We start from the raw sequence: 22,580 nt of genomic DNA on the forward strand, positions 1-22,580 counted from the left end.
CAGTACCCCATCTAACACAACACAACGACCTGACCAGTACCCCCTCTAACCACACACGACCTGAACCAGTACCCCCTCTACACAACAACACAACAACGCCTGAACCCAGTACCCCCTCTAACACAAAACACAACACAACGACCTGAACCAGTACCCCCCTCTAACACAACACAACGACCTGAACCCAGTACCCCCTCTAACACAACACAACGACCTGAACCCTACCCCCCTCTAACAACACAAACACAACGACCTGAACCCAGTACCCTCTACCACAACACAACCAACGACCTGAACCCAGTACCCCCTCTAACAACAACAAAACGACCGAACCCAGTACCCCCTCTAACACAACACAACGACCCTGAACCCAGTACCCCCTCTAACACAAACACAACACAACGACCTGAACCCAGTACCCCTCTAACACAACACAACGACCTGGAACCCAGTACCCTCTAACACAACACAAAACGACCGAAACCCAGTACCCCTCTAACACAACACAGCACTGAGCCTCAGCCTCACAGCAGAATCAATAGGACTCTTCAAGCGTTCAGGCCTAAAAACGCAACAGGACTATATCACCACAAAAAAGAGCTTAAAAGTACATTCAGACGGCGGAGGCACCATTCAGCTGCTCCTCAGAGAGGAGGCAGAGACAACATCAGCGCCGCTCTGAAGTGTGTTTACTTTAGAGGACAAAGCGTCTGATGATCTGAAGACTCTCTTCACCGCTCGCCGGCTGGGAATGTTCCAGAGCCAGCGGGCCGGGAACCCTCAAACCAAACGCTCTCCTGGCAACGCTCAGCCTTTGAGTTGGATTTGATGGAGGTTCCAAAACAAAAACATTCAGATTAGCATGTAATGGAGGTCTCTGCTCTGAGCGTGTTCGTTCTGAGGCCGTCAGTGCTCATGTCTCCATCAGCTGCTGCCAAAGCTCAGCCAAGCCAACTTTTAAAGAAGTGTTCACGTGTGGACGCAACTCACACCATCAAACATCTCAACGAGGAAGCACATCATCCTCATGAGCCCCCCGTCCACACGCACCAACTCCACCCACACTCACCCACCACCTCACGTGCACCCTGTCCCACCCTCACCACCTCCACAATCACCAACTCCACATCACAACTCCACCCGCACCACTGCCACCACCACCTCCACACCTCCACCCACCAACTCCACCCACCACCTCCACCCACCACCTCACGTGCACCTGTCCACCCCACCAACCCCACCCTCACCCTCCACAATCACCAACTCCACCCCACCACCTCCACTTACCACCCACCGTCACCACCTCCCACCCACCACCTCCACCCTCACCCTCAACCACCTCCAAACCCACCACCTCCACCTCACCACCTCCACCCTCACCACCGTCACCACCTCCACCCTCACCTCATCACCTCCACCCACCAGCTCCACCCACCACCTCCACCTTCACCACCTCCCCCTCACCCTCACCACCTCGACCCAACACCTCGACACCCAACACCTCCCACCACCTCAACACTCACCACCTCCACCCACCAACTCCACCCACCAACTCCACCCTCACCACCACCCTCACCACCTCCACCCTCACCAACTCCACCCTCACCACCTCCACCCTCACCACCTCCACCTTCACCACCTCCACCCCCACCACCCTCATCACATCCCCCCGCTCCACCTCACCACCTCCACCCTCACCACCTCCACCCTCACCACCTCGACCCAAACACCTCGACACCCAACACCTCCACCCACCTCCCACCACCTCAACACTCACCACCTCCACCCACCAACTCCACCCTCACCACCTCCACCCTCACCACCTCCACACCCACCACCTCGACACCCACCACCTCCACACCCACCACCTCGACACTCACCACCTCGACACCCACCACTCCACCCACCACCGGAGAGCACCCCGTCCACCCCCACCACCTCCAGACCCACCACATCCAACCCACACCTCCAGACCACCACCACCACCTCACCACCTCCACCCACCCCCGGAGAGCCCCCCCCCACTCACCGCGGCAGGGCGAAGAAGGAGATGGCGAAGACGGAGAAACACGATGCGATGGTCTTCCCGAGCCACGTCTGGGGCACTTGTCTCAGTAGCCGATGGTCGTGACGGTCACTGGAGACGGGAAACACGACTGAGAACCGACACACTGCAACACTGGGTGGTGGTGTGTGTGTGTGTGTGTTGTATGGGGGCGTTACATCTCCGCTCTTATATATCGCTTACATTATATTATTGATGTATTGTACCGAAGTGCACAGAAATATTGTCATACCTGCAGTGCTTCATAAAAACTGAGTTGGTGCACGTGGTGTGTGTGTGTGGTGTGTGTGCGTGTGTGTGTGTGTGTGTGTGCTTGTGCATGTGGGAGTGTGTGTGTGCATATTTGCACGTGTGTATATATTATGATCAATACCATGTCCAATCATTTGGTGATAATGATTTAATAACAGTTCCATTTGATCAAACACGAGATGTTTCATTATAACAAGAGACAAATACAAGAGAGCTGTTTCATTGAGGTCAACAGAACGTGCTCTGCACTGATGCTGCGCTCCTCAGCCTGAGGACCATCAGCCGACCCAGGTGAGGTCAGACGGTCAGACGGGTCAGACGGTCAGACGTCAGACGGTCAGACGGTCAGACGGTCAGACGGTTCAGAGGGTCAGAAGGGTCAGACGGTCAGACGGTCAGACGGTCCGACGGTCAGACGGTCAGACGGTCAGACGGTCAGACGGTCAGACGGTCAGAGGCTCGCCTCGGGCCGGTGGGTCTCGTAGCCCTGGAGCCCAGAGCAGCGCCTCTACCCCGGGCTCTGGGAGCGCTGCTCTCACGCTCATTCTGCCGCTGCGCTCAAAGTTCAAACATTTCAACTTAACCGATTGGTGCTGACATCTCCGAGCTCAATCAATCAGATTAGAGCCGAATCCAAACGCCAGTGCTCTTAAACCTAGATCAATATTCTAGTTGGGGTTGAGCCCGCCCCTCATGTGTTCACCGCGGGGAGGTGTAGGGTGAGGGTTGAGCCCCCCCTCATGTGTTCATGTAGGGTGCATCCTCTCACCACGCCCCACCACAGGGCGTCGGCGTAGCTGCGAACTCGGTGACCCCGTTGGCATCCACCGCGTCCTTCTCCGCCAGATACACGAAGTACGAGAGAAGATCAGCCCCAGGAAGCCGATGTACAGCGTGGTGATCAGCTCTGGGACACAGAGAGAGGGTCAGACACAGGGGCTGATCAGCTCCTCGGACACAGAGAGGGGTCAGACACAGGGCTGATCCCTCCTGGGACACGAGAGGGGTCAGACACAGGGGCTGATCGCTCCTGGGACACAGAGAGAGGGTCAGACACAGGGGCTGATCAGCACTCCTGGACCACAAGAGAGGGTCAGACCAGGGGGTGAATCAGCTCATGGGACACAGAGAGAGGGTCAGACACAGGGGCTGATCAGCTCCTCTGACACAGAGAGAGGGTCAGACATGGCCTGGGAACAGGCAGAGCAGCAGCAGTCAGTCACATCCTTGGAACAGGCAGAGCACTTGCAGTCAGCCACATCTCCATCGCCTTAATAAAACCCCAAACAGGCAGAACACCAGCATCTATCTCTTTATCTAGATATAAGAGATATCAATTAACCGTGGCTAATCAAAGCCTTCCAATGAGCAGTGCTGTGGCAGTAAGAGACGCAACCAAGTCTTCCAAAAATGAGAAACTTTTTTTACAACTAAACAATGAACAAAAACACTTTGGAACACATTTCCAACGCTCCGTCGCTCCAATGCCTCCAGAAGGAGGTGGTGATTGCGTCATCTGGGTGTTGAAACCCCACTCTGGGTTGCTCCTTCATGGATCAGGACACAGCCGACTAATCTGCACTGGTTTAGTTTATATAATTAGCGCTAAGGATGACACCGTGTTTATGGGTTATGATAAACGCTGCTTGAGGAGGTATTGTGTGGAGAAAGCGAATGACGCTGAGCTGAAGCTGAGCTCTCATCACTGCAGTGAGGAGGGAGTGGTTTCTCCACGGAGCAGCTCAGAGTAGAGCACTGCAAGGTGTCTCCGGTATCACCGAGCCTGCAGCAGCAGCAGCCATTTATTCAATGAGGGGCTTGAAAGGATGTGTGTGCGGAACGCCACCCAGCAGCTCCAGATAACAGCGGCAGGGAAACCACCGCCGCACAATAACAAAAAAAGAATGGGCCAAACAATTTCCAACCGGAATTAATTGCAGATTAAAGTGCCTTCAGACGAGGCGCTGCAAGTGACAGCATCACTCACACTGACATTTTCAATTCCCGTGCATTATCAGAACACGTCCCGACGCTGTTGCTGCCTGGTAATGGTTCCGGTCCGAGGACAGAACGGCCGCCTCTAGACACACAAAGCCAGCGGGGAGCGGTAATGACAGCCACAAAGAGGGAGCCCCTAACTTCATAATCACACACTCTCACTGCCGCTCTGCAGAGCCCAGCCCAGAGAGAGGCACCATGTCCGCTGTCATCATCATGGAAATCTGTTAAGAGACACACACAGCGAACCTGCTGCACTGAAAGCCCCAGGATACAGGGGCGCACATAGACACACACACACAGACGCACACACACACACACACACAGACACTAACAGACGCACACACACACTCATACACAGACATACACACACTCACATACACAGATATACACACACACACACACATACACAGATATACACACATACACACAGACACACACACAAACAGACGCACACACACGCACTCATACACAAACATACACATACACACACACACACACACACACACACCACACACAGATACACACATACACACACACAAACAGACGCACACACACACATACACACACACATACACACACATACACAGATATACACACATACACACAGACACACACACAAACAGACGCAAACACACACACTCATACACAGACATACACATACACAAACACACATACACAGATATACACACATACACACAGACACACACACAAACAGACGCACACACACACACACTCATACACAAACATACACATACACACACACACACACACACACACACACACACACACACATACACAGATATACACACATACACACAGACACACACACAAACAGACGCAAACACACACACACACATACAGATATACACACATACACACAGACACACACAAACAGACGCACACACACACACATACACAGATATACACACACATACACAGATATACACACATACACACAGACACACACACAAACAGACGCACACACACACACTCATACACAAACATACACACACACACACACACACACACACACACACACCCTCACCACCAGAAGCCACACAGCCCATGAGGGAGCGGGAGGCGTACCTGGCGGTGGATGAAGACCACGGAGCCCAGCAGCCGCCAGGTGCCGCCCTGGTCCACGTGCAGCAGCGCAGGATCTGAAGGAAGCGGATCCCCCTGAAGAGGAGAGCTCTGAGGGCCGCACGGGAGGAGCACACGCACACGCACACACACACAACACACACACACACAACACACACACACACCACACGCACACACACAGCCTGCAGACACACACACACACACACACCACACGCAGACGCAGACGCACACACACACACGCCACACACAGCCTGCAGACACACCACACACACACACACACACACAGACCACACACACACACACACAAGCCTGCAGACACCACACACACCTGCAGAACACACACACACGCACACAAACACAGCCTGCAGACACACACAGCCCTGCAGACGCACGCACGCCACACACACACCACACCCACACACACGCGCGCGCTGGGCCTACCTGACGGCGGAGGTGGCGAACACCTGGCCCTTGAGCCCTCCGACAGGACCACCATGGAGGCAGCCACCACGATCAGGTCTGGGGGTTTGGTACAGAAGGAGGCCGTAAACATGGAGACACATCGTCACACCAACGACTAGCAGACTGTTTGGCAGAAACCATTCGAATGGTTCTGCGTGGGAGGGTGTGTTTGTGTGCGTGTCTGTGCGTGTGTGTATGTGGATGTGTGTGGGATGTTATCGTTTTGTTTATTGGTGCATGTTGTGTGTTGTTGTGTGTGTGTGTCTGTGTGGTATTGGTGCATTGGTGTGTTGTGTGTGTGTGTGTGTGTGTGTGTGTGTGTGTGTGTGTGTGTGTTGTGTGTGTATTGGTGCATTTGTGTGTGTGTGTGGGTGTGTGTGGGTGTGTGTGTGTGTGTGTGTGTGTGTGTGTTGTGTGTGTGTGTGTGTTTGTATTGGCGCATGTGTGTGTGCGTGTGTGTGTGTGCTGCGTGCGTCACCTATAATTGATATCGGTTTCCTTGCAAATCGTAATCTCCCCCAGAAGCCGACATATTTACTCCGACACCCTGCTGACCAGAGACGAACAAAATATTCCACTCCGAAGAAACCACCAGGACGATCTCCTGATGAACACATGAAGGGACGAGGGGACATCAATCACAGCCGAACCATCGTTATCCCGCCCCCCCGGACCAGGACACAGTCTGTTTTAATCGTAGATGGATGCCAGCGGGAACATCCGCATCCATTCCTCCTCAGCTTAAGCTGAGGCTCAATGCTGCTGTTAGAAGACTCTTATAAATAACTCTTTACTGTCTGCGAGCGCACAACCTCACAGCGCTGAATACACCACAACACGAGTCCCGAGAGGCAGCAGCAGACGCACTCAGGTGTCACTCACAGCATCACCACAACATCATCCTAACATCATCACAACATCATCACCACATCATCACAACATCATCCTAACATCACCACAACATCATCCTAACATCACCACAACATCATCCTAACATCATCACAACATCATCCTAACATCACCACAACATCACCACAACATCACCACAACATCACCACAACATCACCACAACATCACCACAACATCATCACAACATCATCACAACATCATCACAACATCACCACAACATCACCACAACATCACCACAACATCACCACAACATCACCACAACATCACCACAACATCACCACAACATCACCACAACATCATCACAACATCATCCTAACATCATCCTAACATCATCACCACTTCCTCCTAACATCATCACCCACTTCCTCCTAACATCATTACCACTTCCTCCTAACATCACCACTTCCTCCTAACATCATCACACTTCCTCCTAACCATCACCACTTCCTCCTAAACACCACATCATCACCACTTCCTCCTAACATCATCACCACTTCCTCCTAACATCATCACCACTTCCTCCTAACATCATCACCACTTCCTCCTAACATCATCACCACTTCCTCCTAACATCATCACCACTTCCTCCTAACATCATCACCACTTCCTCCTACATCATCACCACTTCATCATATCCCTCATACGGGTCGGCTCTCCTCTGTGCACCAGGACTCCTTTAAACCAGTGATGATGTCATCGACCAGGGCCGTGTGTCCTTCATGTGCGCAGCAGACCGGTCGTCTGTGGTCTGTCCCCCGAGGTGCCCGGTGAGACAGCGGGACAGACCTCCCAGTGCCTCCAGTCTGAGTGCCTCAGACGTCCCAGTTCCACTGGCTCCTGGTTTGGCTCCACTGAGGGCCGGGGCTCTGATCCGGACACGGGGACTGGACTGGCCGTCAGAGGGCCCTATGTTGCCGGGGCTCTGATCCGGACACGGTGGACTGGACTGTCAGAGGGCCCTGTTAGCGGTCCGAAACGCTTGTGAGAACCGCCAAGCGTAAGCTTTGTGGGCGGTTCTATGGTGATGTTGCTATTATAACGGCGGATAAATTAATCTCGTGCCCGGCTCAAATCTAAAAAGGGCTTGTCTGAAGTAGCCTAATACCCGTAGGTGTGGTTTGGGCGTAACGTGCAATAAACCAATGAGAGTGCCATCTCCATCCCCTTTAAGAGCCATGAGCGCATTTGAATCTGACGAGTTGATGTTTTGACAGCGCACGCACACGTATGATATGCGGTAACTGGGGTTCTATATAATGATACACGCAATACATTAACAAACATCGTTTCTTACCAGTATTGTATGCATAATCGTTATCGACTTGTGTTCCTTATATGCATTGCCCCCCGTTAATATACATCGCCATGGAGTCATGGACTGCATTATGCGTTCCATGTTTAGTTTAAACAGATGGACGCACACACGCGCCCCCGCATTCATTCATTATTTTACACATACACACACGCACGTCCGCATTCATTCATTTGTTATACACTCGCGGTAAAACATGTTTCCCACAATCAAATACTCATCAATCCTAAAAGTTATGGGCTTGTACACGATGTCTGCATCAAGAAAATATGTGTTTGCTGCACGGTGTTTCAGCGGTTCTTTCCCAAATAATTTACCAAGAATGGTAGATGAGAGAAGCAAAGTGCATGCGCGAGGTGCACAAGCACTTGTGCATGCGCCCTTAAAATAGCATCTGAACAACGCGCCACTGACTTTAAACCAGGCATTTCCTGGTTTGAGGCGGAATTAGTTTCTGAAACTGCAAAATAGCACCAGGGAACGTTTGTCGCAACGTGGCGCATGTAAGTAAATTGCGTCGGATGCAAGATAGGGCCCAGAGAGTCCATCAATGGGTCCATGGATGTCCCCAGTCACATGATCCAGTCCCAGCCAATCACAGGCAGAGCTTCGGTCGAAGGCCTCCTCTGGAGCAAACCCCCTAAGATATGACTGACAGACGTCGTTGGCAATCATCAGATGAAACGGTAGAGGTTGATATGCTAATGTGAACGCCCAGATGGACAGCCCACACAGGGTTTAACTCTGAGGAGGGGGGGCCAGAACATCACACAGAAGCCTTGTGCCGGTCACACTCCTCCTTAAGATCCCCCCCCCCTTTGTCCTCCTCTCCGAGCCTCGGGCAGAAGCGCTGAGTCATCCTGTCAGCGCTGATGGATCACAGGAGCTGCTCTCTGCCGGCGCCGCTCCGCTCGCTCCACAGGGTCCTTACTTTGTGATGACATCATGTTCACATCTTCATGCTAAACACGTCGGCGCTCAGAGGCCACGCGCTCACGTGAAGCCAACCGCTATTAAAACGTGTTCTGAGACGGCAGCAGTCAGGTCCGCCGGCGGCGCCATTACCCCCCTCCCCCCCTCCCACGCGCCTCATGCAGATAGTCCTGACGCACCACCGTGACGCTTGTATTGGTGCGATCAGGCCCTGAGGAACGATGTTCTAATGAACTCCTCCCCAGAGACCGGAGAGCTGCTCACGGCTCTGCTTCCACAGGAGAGGGGGGAAGGGAGAAGCACTTCCACTGGGGACAGTAAACGTGTGTCTGGGCTTTAGAACGGATATGAGTGAGCAGGGTGTCCGCAGTGATCCGCTCCAGGAGGTCCAGTGCAGGGCCGGGGGAGGGGCTGTCCGCCCGGCTCCGCCCAGACATCATGGGGACACACTCAGCATCATGAGGAGGAAGCCCCCGGTGGCCCCAAACCCAATCTATTAGTCTAAGGTACGCCTTCACCTGGAACAGGAACAGGCATGGAGCGTCATGATGAGGCACGAGGCCAGGAACGACTTTGTTTAGTGCTGCCACCTGGTGGAGTTCATCAGAGCTGCACGCAATTATCCTAATCACTATCCTAATCATTATCCTAATGAGCATCCTAACGACAGTCAGCGGCCGAGGGATGAGGAGGAGGTCAGGAGGAGGAAGGTCTGACTCACCACCCAGTAGAGAGTCTCGTGGGCCAGGGTCTGGTACTGGTCTATGGTGGACAGCACACTGAGGATCAGACACGCCAACACGATGAGGAACCTGCAGAGAACACACACACACACACACACACACACACACACACACACACACACACACACACACACCACACACACACACACACAACACACACACACACACACACACACACACACAAAATACACACACATGCATGCACACACGTACACACACGCAAACACATACACACACACAAACACACACATGCACATGCATGCACACACAAGTACACAAACATGCACATGCTTGCAAAAACAGACATACACACACACACATACACAATTAAACACACATCACACATACATCACTATGCAGCACCAATCATTCTATAGACTACAGTCTAGAGAAGTTATTATTCAATCTTCATGTTTGAGTTAGTAATTCGAATAGCTATATAGAGCTCAGCACTTTAGTATTTTGACAGCAGATTTAACAAGCACAAATTATCATAAATGAAAAGCGATGACAAGAATTTTCTCATAGTGCGATCAAGTACAATGTCATGCATTATGTTTCAGGATAATTATATTTTTGAAATTGTATTTTATTCCTTCATCTCATGTACCAAACAAAGCAGGGCCAGTTTGATTTGATTTAGTTTATTTAACCTTGGAAAACTCCTTTAGAATGGTGCCGAGGGTACAGTGAAGGTTAAAACATCGGGTAAAATAAATAATGTAAATAATTCACCAAAGGATAACATTCAGGCACCAAAAGCCTTTTTCTTGATATTTTTTAATGTTGGCAGAGATTTATAAACCTGGTGAAACCATCGGTAAGAACAGCTTGTCCTGCCAGAGAGTCAGGATATCACACCTCCCTGTCCACCAGCATACCTAGATACACACACACACACACACACACACACATACACACTCACACACACACAACACTCCTTACACACACACACACGCGCACCCACACACAAACCTCCCACACACACACACCACACAAACGTACACAAACAGACACAATACTCCCTACACACACACGCACCCACACAAAAACCTCAAAAACACTCACCACACACACAAATACACCCACGCAACCCCCACACAATCAAAACACATACACCCACTCACAAACAGCCCCCCACACACACAATGCACGCACCAACACACCACACTCCAAAGACACACACACACACACACCCCACACTCACAGACACACACAAACACACATACAAATGTGCACAAACAACCGCACATCACATGTTCACAAACACACACATACACGTGCAAGACACACACACACTTAGAATTTCTTACGGCCACACAAGGTCAGAGATAGATTTAAAGTAACTAGAACACTAGGCTAACACTTCCTGGAGGTAAACATTGTATTGGCAGATGATAAGGCTGTGAGGTACTGGAGCAGCCGCAGACCGAGAGCACACAACAGCATGCAGAACGCTGTGGTGATCTGGAGCTGATACCAAACCACACAGAGTCCGCCGCACATGGACCAGGTCGGCCATCAGGCGCTCATTTGCTCACGACCCCTTGATGGGAGAAGGGCTGAGTCTTTATTGAAGCGGTGGACGGAGAGAGTGGAGGCTGACGCCATGGATCCCCGTTACGTTCCACCGTACAGAGCAGTGTTGGTCTGGGTGTCATGGTCTGCTCCGCAAGGACGCAGAGAAAACAGATAATACAGGACAACATAAAGAGAGAAAGGGAGAGAGAGAGAGAGAGGGAGAGAGAGAGAGAGAGAGAGAGAGAGGGGGGGGAGACAGAGACAGAGACAGAGACAGAGACAGAGAGAGAGAAGAGAGAGAGAGAGAGAGAGAGAGAGCGAGTGAGAGAGAGAGATGGAGTCTCATTGGAGGGTATGCACTAGCATGGTATTTTGTGTATCCGAGGCGGTCGTTCTTAGCGTCATCACCGACCTACGTACGTTCAAGCTACCAAGTAGGAAACACATGGATGCATGGAAGCTTAACTACAAGAATACAAATGTATGATTATAATTATAGATTATAAACGTCAATTATCTAGTTCTCAAAAAAAAAATAGAGAGCGAGAGCGAGAGCGAGAGAGAGACAGAGAGAGAGAGAGTTACCAAATTAGCAGCGATTTCACGCTCTTTCAAAGGTTCTATTCCACTACTTTCTGATACGGTTTCATTAAGTTGTTGATTATGATTTTTTTCAATACTTATTGCACTGACATTAGTAAAAAGGAGATTTTGTATAATAATAGGACATTTTCTAAATCCCTTTCCCTTCTTAAAGGACAAGAGCCACTCCAGCCTTTAGAAGCATGGAAAGAAAACAGAACTGCACTACTTTAGCACTCAGCGTACAGCTCAGTCTACAAACGGCTTCACTCAAATGTATTCACAATAGTTACACAACAAGGAATACATTTATAAAATGAAGGTAATGCAAGTGGAACAGCCAACAAGGAAGAAGTAACAAGAAATGTATGCTTAATGCTTCCATATACTGCTACTTACCCTAAACTTTGCAAAGAAGTTTTAAAACAAAAACAGAATATCACTAATGTGTGCAAATTTACAAAATAAAATGTAATGGAATCCCTGAAAACACCTAAGTACATGCACTTACACACACACACACACACACACACACCACACACACACACACACACACACACACACACACACACCCACACACACACACACACACACACACACACACACCACACACACACTCAACACACACCAGACTCGCATGCAGACACACACACACACACACACACACACACACACACACACACACACACACACACACACACACACACACACACACCACACACACACACCACCACACAACACACACACACACACACACACACACACACACACCACCCAGCCTACGCGGGGTGGGGGGGATAAGGGTGTGGCTCCCTCTGAACTGGGTTCTGGGTCACTGATAAGGTGGTGCTTGTTCTCCGGTTCCCCTGCCTGCCTCCCCCTCACACACGCTGTCGGAGCAGAGAGGCAGAGCGGTCCGACCCCTGAACACGCCGGGGTGTTTCAGGAGGTGTGCCCGCGCACGGAGACAGCTCGCGCTGATACCGGCGGTGTAAAGAGAGAGGCCATGAGATGAAAATGCACTTTTTCCAACCTTATTAGCTCCACCCCCCCCCCCCCCCCTAATTAAAATGATCAATAGTCTTATCATATCCTACGTCATACACAAAAATCACAAAGAAGATCAGATGAATCCCACGTTTCTCTCATTTCCTTAACATGAATCGAATGACCCTGAGGTTCTCTTAACGTTTCTCTGATTGCTGGTGGGGCCCCCCGGTGGGGCCCCCCAGTGGGGCCTGCCGGGGCCCATCGGAGCCCAGCGGGGCCTGCTCTCCTTCAGCTGTCAGCAGGAGGGGGTCCTCTGTAGCGACCCATCACCGGACCACACCCCGCTCTGTTGGACTCGGCCGCGGGCTACTGTCTTTTACCGTCAGCTCAACCGGTGGTGGAGCCTCCTAGACAAAGATCACTGGTCCCTAGATGATGAGTGTGATGCTCCTAACCCCTCATCACTGGTCCCTAGATGATGAGTGTGATGCTCCTAACCCCTCATCACTGGTCCCTAGATGATGAGTGTGATGCTCCTAACCCCTCATGTTAGTCATCAGTTGTTGCATTTTTTCATATCTGTAAATAATTGTTCTCCTGGTTATGAAACCTTTTCTTATGTAGAAAATGTCTAAAACAAGACAATCCCGCCTCGTTCACACGACATGCGTCCGTTGGCGGGTGGGGGCTTTTCAACGTATCCATGTGTTTTCCTGGGTTGTATTACAAAGGCGAATTCATTGGACAGTGTACTTGCATATTTGCATAACGCGATCTGATTGGCCGACGGATGCCTGAAAAGATGAGCATTTCTCAACTTTTGACTCCGAAAAAATGGACGGACCCACGATGCATTTGGCGAGCGGCCATCCAAAGTCAATAAGATCCGTGGACGGGCGGAGGTCGTGAGACGGCGCCCTCAGAGGACGGCGATGTACCAGGGGGGGGGGGGGGACAGGCTGTACCGGGGGGGTACAGCCCCCCCCAGAGCCCTCTCTGTCAGGCCCACTCGCCGCTCTCAGCTGAGCGGAGCGGAGAGGAGCCATGGAACCCCCCACCCAACCGGCTGATTGGCTATTCAGGACTCATGGACACGAGGTGATGGGTGGACGGACGGCCTCCCCCCCACCCCCCTCTCCCCCCCCTGGCCCGGCGAACACGGACGGATTAATTATCTTCATTTCCGTTCTAATTTGCCAAAATGAAAAGATGGAGAGGATAAGTCTGTTCGTTATTCCCCCGGAAATGTTACGCCGATGTAGAATCAGGCCCAATAAAACCCCTCATTAAGGGGGAGGGGAGACAGGGGGGAGCGGAGAGGGGGAGACAGGGGGGAGACGAGGGGGAGACAGAGGGGGGTGTCCTCTTCAGATGATAGGTGTAGCCCGGAGGCCTTTGAAACCCACATTATAAAGTGTAATATCTGAGGCACATGAACAGCACTTACTTTAAATAATGTGGACTCTTTTATGGTGAATACATTCAAGGACGCAATATGGAGGTCACATCGGGGGCAAGCCCTGTTATATTCCCACTAATGCAAAGATACTTACGCACGGTAAGTATGGGAGTAAAATCCAGACTTTTTAATGATCTGTTTATTTGCAATCATAAACTCAGACATATCATATTTCCGTGTTATGTCTTACATATTAAGGTTGTAAACCTTGTCCAGTTTAGGCCTCTTCCCTATCTATAAAACGTCATTATCTTGACACAATAAGAAACAGCCAAAGAAAGCTTTAAGAGATCCAGAGGAATAAATGTTTGAAGGGAAGTGAAAGACATCTCACAGATAAGGCAGTGGTTGCGCCATACTAACGTATGACCTTGACTATTCACAGATCTGATTCGGATCGGCACTTTGTCTTCATATATATATTTTCAAAATACCAATGACCATATTTCACTATTTCCACGATAACCTCGACTGTAGATCTAGAAACACGGAGACACAGCTCCAAACGTGATGCCACTGGTCTGCAGGATCCTGTTGAACCGGACTGAATAGATATTACATATTGACGAGTTCCATCATGTTAATCAACTTTGTGTATCGTAAGCGGTGGCTTCTGTGGTCGTATGAGCCGAGAGGACGGGAATAGACGCTCACAACTGGCGGCATGGTGAAAAGGAGTGGATATGTTGGTAGCCTTCACTAAACAGATCACTAAACAGATCACCAAACAGATCACTAAACAGATCACCAACCAGATCACCAAGAAGATCACTAAACAGAACAACAAACCGATCACCAAACAGATCACTAAACAGATCACCAAACAGGTCACCAAACAGATAAGTCCAAATGATTAAACTGATCACCAAACAGTTCACCAAACAGATCACTAAACATATCACCAAACAGATCATTCCACATCACTAAACAGATCACTTACGCTCGCACCAATGTACGCAGACTACAACAGTTGGTTGAGGTAAACGGGGACTCACACTGTGAAGTGGTAGACGAAGCACTTCCAGCCCGACGGCCGCTCCAGGAAGTTGTAGACGCGCCCCTGAGCGTAGGCCCGGGTGATGACGACCGGTCGGACCCCCACGCTCCACACCGACATGCGCACCGACATCCGCGGGTGGGCCAGGTAGGGGTGGGGGACCGGAGCAAGGACCGGGCTCTCCTCGATGTCTTCATGGTGCTCCAGGGGCATGGTGTCGTTGTTCAGCAGCCGGCTGCAGTTGTTGTTAACAGCCCCCCCCCCTGGTGCCCCCCCCGGTCCGGGCGGCCCTGACAGCTCCAGCTCCAGGGGTCTGGGTCCGTGGGGGCCCGCTGTGCCAGAGGACCTCCGCTTCTCCCAGAGACTGGACGAGGCGCTGGACATGCTCTAGCTGCCTGGTTCCTTCACTCACTTGAATCTCACTGTAGAAATTGGATGAGTTTGTTACTCGCTGGGGGAGATTCCTTCTGAAATGGCGCGGATGTGTTCTCTTCATTCACGACTTCACTCTGCGACCATCTGATGAAATCAAAGTCCGCGATGTTTGACGACTCACAGGCTGCTTTGTATTAACTATTGCAAGTGGTCAAACGGCCAAAAAGTACCCAAACATGTGTTGTCTAAGACAGTATGGTCTCAGATTCCTTACAATTTAAAATAAGAAAAAACGGGCATATTTTAGTGTCCTTAATAAAGGGATCTTCTGTAGACAACAGCCATAGCCATAGCAGCTATAGCACTCAAGAAGTGCTTTATTCGGAGGACCTTCTTTCATTCCTGCCTTGAGGACCACGTGGTCTCCGGCCCACAGAGCGCCCAGGCTGGACCTGACGGCAGGGGGTCCGACGCTGCGTCATTACGCACGACACGTAGATTCAAACGAGAGACGATGTTGTTTCTATTTCTTCCAACCAAAACCATAGGTCCTCATAACATTCACAAAAGGTCCAAAATGAGCGACCAATGTGGTGTTCTGTGGACATTTGGGAGTGGGCTAGAATCACAGACTTATGGGAGAAGGCTTATGAGATCATAGTATTTTCTCTTTCTTTAATTGGCTGGTCTTGTAGGCCTACTCATAAAGGATTATTTCTTTATTTTTTGAGCATCAATTTATTAAACTTCTTAACCAATACAATTAAGAAAATAGGCTTGTTTCCAACTGCCAGCCTGCTGACTGCTATCTGGACTAACATATTTATTTAATGTTTTTTTTCCCCTTAGCAAACTTTGGAGGGCAAACACAACTGGGCTGTCAGCCGCCGGGAAGTTAAGCCACGAGTCTTTGTGTTGACCTTGGCCAGGAGACTCAGGTAGAAACTTTAATAAGAGTCGTGTGGCTTCCTTCTGATGACAGCTCCTGTTGCCAGGTAGAGTTCGACCCGTCAGTCCACCAGCTCCCAGTCCACACCCTGAAGGTCAGCTGGCCTTCTGAGGCGCATCGTGTTACCGACGTGACGCAACACAGGACGCCATTGTTACCGTGACGATGTGGAGACGTTTTAATAGGCCGGTCTAATTACACACATATTAGTGTAGGCAGGAGAGGGGGGGTTCTCATTACAGGTACATCTGAAGGAGCTCACAGTGCATTTCCAAACCCAATGTCGTGACAGTTTCTGCCCCATCAGATCTTTTATTCTTTAAATCGTTCTTTTGTTCATCCACTGGTTGGTTCGTCTGGGAGATTTCAGCCCCAGCTCCTTCCTTTATGAAGCTGCTGTCAGACAAAGCCCACAGAAGGGGCGAGCTGTTAGTCAGCCGACGCGGACCCATGACAGGGCTGTGTGTGACCGAAGCGGACACCAGAGGGCAGTCAGAAAACGATTACAGCGTGGCTAACTCCCCCGCCTGCCCCCTGGCGCTGTAGGACCCCTCAGTGGACTCTGAGCGGGCCGCGGGGTCCCTGGTACCGGGGGGATCCGGAGACAGGGACTGCCGCTACACTTACCGCCCCCAGAGGCCCTGGACGCGCCGCTCTTATTGGAGCTCCACAAAGCAGTTTGTCATCTACACATGCCGTCCCCAGTGGTCAATTTAATCCAGAGCATGTACAGAGCTCCCTGCAGGCACTGCTGAGATGTAGGGGAAACTATACGTCCCCCGGAAAGCAGGCGGTTTATAATAATGAGGTGTAAACACACGCTTACTCCTAGTGCGCGGCCGACGGCTAAACGCCTTAAATGTGTAATCAGTCCTGGGTCGTTGGGGGGTCTGCTTAGCCTTGATTAAGACTTGCTATTTCTGAAACATCCCTCAAAGCAACGGTAGATAAATGAGCCATCATCCTCAAATGCCTCTCTCGTCGCCACAGACGCAGGCTGCCATCAGAACCTGTAGGCCACGCCCCCCCGCTCCCCCCGGGGAGATCGAGAGGGGGAGGATCTGACGCTGTCACAGCCTGCACGCTAAAGACGCTCAGAACGAGCCACCGTGACCCCGGACGCTGGACAACACGACAGGAAGCGGCACACTGGGCCACGTCCTCTGATAGATGGCTGCCCATAGTGCTGCACATCGGAGAAACAGAGAAAGGGAAGGAGCATCTCAGCAATCTATTGCTGTATCTATTCATGACGCAGATAAATCAAGCCCTCATAATTAGCGAGTGCCACTGTAGCCATTGTTGGTGTTCTTGTGCGTTGGCGGTGATATTTCAGCTGTTCTCTCTCCTCTCCTCTCTCCTCTCTCCTCTCCTCTCTCCTCTCTCCTCTCTCCTCTCTCCTCCTCCTCTCTCCTCTCTTCTCTCCTCTTCTCTCCCCTCCTCTCCTCTCCTCTCCTCTCTCCTCTCCTCTCTCCCCTCCTCTCCTCTCTCCTCTCTCCTCTCTCCTCTCTCCTCTCTCCTCCTCCTCTCTCCTCTCTCTTCTCTCCTCTCTCCTCGCTCCTCTCTCCTCTCTCCTCTCTTCTCTCCTCTCTCCTCTCTCCTCTCTCCTCTCTCCTCTCCTCCTCTCTCCTCCTCTTCTCTCCTCCTCCTCTCTCCTCTCTTCTCTCCTCCTCCTCTCTCCTCTCTCCTCGCTCCTCTCTCCTCCTCCTCTCTCCTCTCTCCTCTCTTCTCTCCTCTCTCCTCCTCCTCTCCTCGCTCCTCTCTCCTCCTCCTCTCTCCTCTCTTCTCTCCCCTCTCCTCTCTCCTCCTCCTCTCTCCTCTTTCCTCTCCTCTCTCCTCTCTCCTCCTCCTCTCTCCTCTCTCCTCTCTCCTCTCTCCTCGCTCCTCTCTCCTCTCTCCTCTAGGCTGCTGCTGCCTCTAGGGTCGGAGCAGCTTTATTATTCTGTCGATGCGGCCGTCCTTGTGGTGATGTGCCCCCCCCCGGCCCCCCTCCGGCCCGGGCCCCAGATCACGGCTCCGGGGCTGGTTTAATGCGCCCGCCAGCCAGGCCGCCGCCGCGGGCGCCGTCCACCTCCAGGGGCCCACAGTGCTGGAGTGGACACAACAGAACCCACTGGGTGCTGCTGGGGGCTGGTGCCTCCAAGAGCTGCTCTGGGTCCCCGTCAGCCTGGTGGCTCTCTGGGTCCCGTCAGCCTGGTGGCTCTCTGGGTCCCGTCAGCCTGGTGGCTCTCTGGGTCCCGTCAGCCTGGTGGCTCTCTGGGTCCCCCTCAGTATGGAGCCTGGTGGCTCTCTGGGTCCCGTCAGCCTGGTGGCTCTCTGGGTCCCCAACAGCCTGGAGCCTGGTGGCTCTCTGGGTCCCGTCAGCCTGGTGGCTCTCTGGGTCCCCAACAGCCTGGAGCCTGGTGGCTCTCTGGGTCCCGTCAGTATGGAGCCTGGTGGCTCTGGTCACAGGGGGAACGATAGACAGAGATATTGTGTTGTTTGGCTTATTAAAACTGCTGCAGGTAAGATGGGAGAGAGAGAGAGAGAGAGAGAGAGAGAGAGAGAGAGAGAGAGAGAGAGAGAGAGAGAGAGAGAGAGGGAGAGGGAGAGACAGAGAAGGAGAGAGAGAGACAGAGAGAGAGAGAGAGAGAGAGACAGGGAGAGAGAGAGAGAGAGACAGGGAGAGAGGGAGAGAGAGAGAGAGAGAGATTTTAGATTGTATTGTTTTTGCTTTTTTTACATCAGGGAAGAGATAACCTGATAGGTCAGGAATGCGCTGAAGGCGGGTCTAACATGTAAATTGGCTGATTCAGAGGTAGAGGCAGTCAACCAAGCAGATGCACACACAGCGTTTCACCCGCTCATAGCTGATGGCTGGCTGTGTCTTATCTAACAAACTACACTCCAATAATAACTGTTAAATCGTACCTACTGCACAGCCACTGACATTTCACAATTCTTTTGTGTTATTATTTATTAGTTTCACACAAAAGGCAGTAAGCCAGAGATGAAAAAGAACAACTGTATAAATACAATGTATGTTGAGCTCAGACGATCGTCTGGCTGAAACAAGGATCTCTGAGCTCTCTCTGTGATCCTCTTTCCCCCCTCGGTGCCCACTGCGACCGCCAGGAAGCAGCCGTTCAGTAGCTCAGCGAGCCCCGTGGTTCTCTCAGCCAGCAGCCTCCGTCAGAGGCCCGGCCTCGTTCCACTAACGACTCTGCTCCTCTGTGAGGACTCACCTTTAATCGACGGTGTCCGGGTACCTAAAGGTAACAGGGCGTAATGACTGCAATGAGCCCCACGGTGTGTACCCGTTAGCGAGGCCTCCGCGCGGCGCTGCTGTCTCCTGGAGGAGCAGGCTTCCTGAGCTCTGTTGGTATCGATCAGCTCGCCTCCCTTCCAGGAGCAGGCAGCCGCTTAGAGGAGGAAGGCTTGTGCTGCGTGCTTCCTCTCAGAGCCCCAGCGTTCAGGCGCTTAGAGGAGGAATTCTTGTGCTGCCTGCTTCCTCTCAGAGCCCCAGCGTTCAGGCTCTCATCCATATTTGATGAAATACAATCTCTTCTAATTTTCAACCAGGAAGGTAACAACTTGTTATTCAGTTTGCTTTTCTCTTTGCCTGCACTGTAAAGGAAATGTTAGGGTGACAACTCCGGGGCCTAAATCATTGATCTGCTTCTGGCTGGGATCTTGTTGGTGTACTGTATGCATGCTCAAAGTATGACCAATTATTTACACGTCAATAGATGGTGCAGAGCATGCTGCCTTATTCCAATACCTCATGCCCAGTCCCACCTGGGAGCTGGTCTGGTGAGCTGCTCCTTTAAGCACATTATCTCATTATTGTGATTATTATTTTGTCATTAAAACATTGGTGGATGTTTAATGAAACCGGATGGGGTGAATGTATTGAGGTTCCCTGGGGCGGTAAGGAAGACATTTAAATAGAAGGAAGCTGTTTGTGTTATCAGGTCTGCGCTAAACGACTGGCAGCATTATGTATTTAGGCCAATATATCAGGGGAGGATTGTAGAGCGCATTCATTATATTTCTTTGCGGCTGGTTTGTATTTATAACCTTCTAGTTCTCTACTTTGCTACGTTTAAATTGGATGGCGTGATATGTGTTTGCTCAAATGTTGTTAATATGAAATACAAACATGAAACTATTAAAGTGCACGATGTAGGATTTGGCATTTCAAAGGAAGTTAAGCAAAAAACAATATTTGCCCGTCTCTTTCCCTGCTGGTTCCTGAGTGCTCGCTGCATGATGGATCGGCTCTGCTGCGCTGACTGTTAGCCCTGCATCCTACCACGAAGGCCTACATCTATTATCAACATCTGTCTCATCAATAATCAAATAGATTCCTTACACTCAGAGAAGGGAAGGCTCTCCCCAGGATGAACGAGTGACAGATCACTTATTCATACACACTTTGAGCTAACTGTGTTGGAGCTCTGGGGGACACACTCTCTGGTTCCTCTCCCGCTGGTCTCAGCTCCAGGCTGCTCTACTCTCTGGTTCCTCTCCCGCTGGTCTCAGCTCCAGGCTGCTCTACTCTCTGGTCCCAGCTCCAGGCTGCTCGACTCTCTGGTTCCTCTCCCGCTGGTCTCAGCTCCAGGCTGCTCTACTCTCTGGTCCCAGCTCCAGGCTGCTCTCCTCTCTGGTCTCAGCTCCAGGCTGCTCTCCTCTCTGGTCTCAGCTCCAGGCTGCTCTACTCTCTGGTTCCTAGTCTCCTTGCTGGTCCCAGCTCCAGGCTGCTCTACTCTCTGGTTCCTAGTCTCCTTGCTGGTCTCAGCTCCAGGCTGCTCTACTCTCTGGTCCCAGCTCCAGGCTGCTCTCCTCTCTGGTCTCAGCTCCAGGCTGCTCTACTCTCTGGTTCCTAGTCTCCTGCTGGTCTCAGCTCCAGGCTGCTCTACTCTCTGGTTCCTCCTGCTGGTCCCAGCTCCAGGCTGCCCTACTCTCTGGTTCCAGCTCCAGGCTGCTCTCCATGCGTGGACGGTCCCTGCTGCTGGACCTGTGTGGAGGCCGGTCAGAGTTCAAGGGTAAACTGCCGATGCCAACTGAAGCTTCAACTCACAAACACATCCTACGTGTGAACCATTATGAATTTGATCAGTAAACACTATTTTAGTCGTTGTGTTGTGAGCACAATGATGGAAAAATGTACTGTAGACAATTATTAAGAACAAGTAAATAATGATATTAGTAAAACAACTTCTGCCCTCAAACTGAGAAAGGCACGTGCATGCCAGCACTAGTCAGGCTATGGCCAAGACTAATGCTCAGAAGCTGCAAACAGAAGCAGCAAGCTGCTCATCAACTCCCGTTTGCCTGGAGAGCGTCACGGAGGTGGCTCTCTTCACGGTAGCTCATTGCTGTTGTGCCTCGACTCACAACGCTCTGCCATTCATCAGCTCACCAGGCAAGGTAACTCGTAGCACCTGTTGTAGTCAGCTGCCTGGGCTCCTATAGCCTCAATGCTCCATCTGAAATATATTTCTAGATGCTAGTGGGAGAGGTAGAGGAGGATCACTATCGTTCTGAAAAAGACTACAAAATGAGCAACAAAGAAACAAGTTGTGAAGAATATACTCCTCCATACTCACATGGAGCTTTGGTATCTTCTGGAAGCATTGCTTCCAGCATAGCGCTGTAATTCAATATTTGAGCCTCTTCATTAAGAAAGAACATCATCCCCCAACAAAATTATACATTGTATTATGCATAGATATTGTGTGCTTTGTGTGATGCATTTTCCATCCTCCTTTGAGATTTGGTAATTATATCACAACAGGAGGAAACGATTATTCTGGCTCAGTCCAACCACATGTTGGGCTGAGCACAATAACTATGTATCCAGATCAAAGGATCCATAATGATGTACTGTTTATAACATTAGTAACTCTGCATAGGTGAACAACAATACATGAAAGAATATAGG

At 51.1% G+C, this 22,580-nt stretch overlaps 1 protein-coding gene across 1 annotated transcript in view; it reads right to left on the minus strand.

Moving 5' to 3' along the window:
- Nucleotides 1–16,097, minus strand: part of kcnq1.1 (potassium voltage-gated channel, KQT-like subfamily, member 1.1) — a 44,640-nt gene extending 28,543 nt beyond the window's left edge. Inside the window, exons 1-2 of the mRNA XM_056607986.1 lie at nucleotides 15,329–16,097; nucleotides 9,760–9,850 (exon numbers count right to left, since the gene is read on the minus strand). Of these exons, the coding sequence (XP_056463961.1) occupies nucleotides 9,760–9,850; nucleotides 15,329–15,714 (477 nt within the window). The 5' untranslated portion in view covers nucleotides 15,715–16,097. The remainder of the gene's footprint in view (nucleotides 1–9,759; nucleotides 9,851–15,328) is intronic.
- Nucleotides 16,098–22,580: the final 6,483 nt, after the last annotated feature.

The sequence above is a fragment of the Gadus chalcogrammus genome, chromosome 14 (assembly GCF_026213295.1).
Source record: "Gadus chalcogrammus isolate NIFS_2021 chromosome 14, NIFS_Gcha_1.0, whole genome shotgun sequence".
NCBI classification, from domain to species: Eukaryota; Metazoa; Chordata; class Actinopteri; order Gadiformes; family Gadidae; genus Gadus; species Gadus chalcogrammus.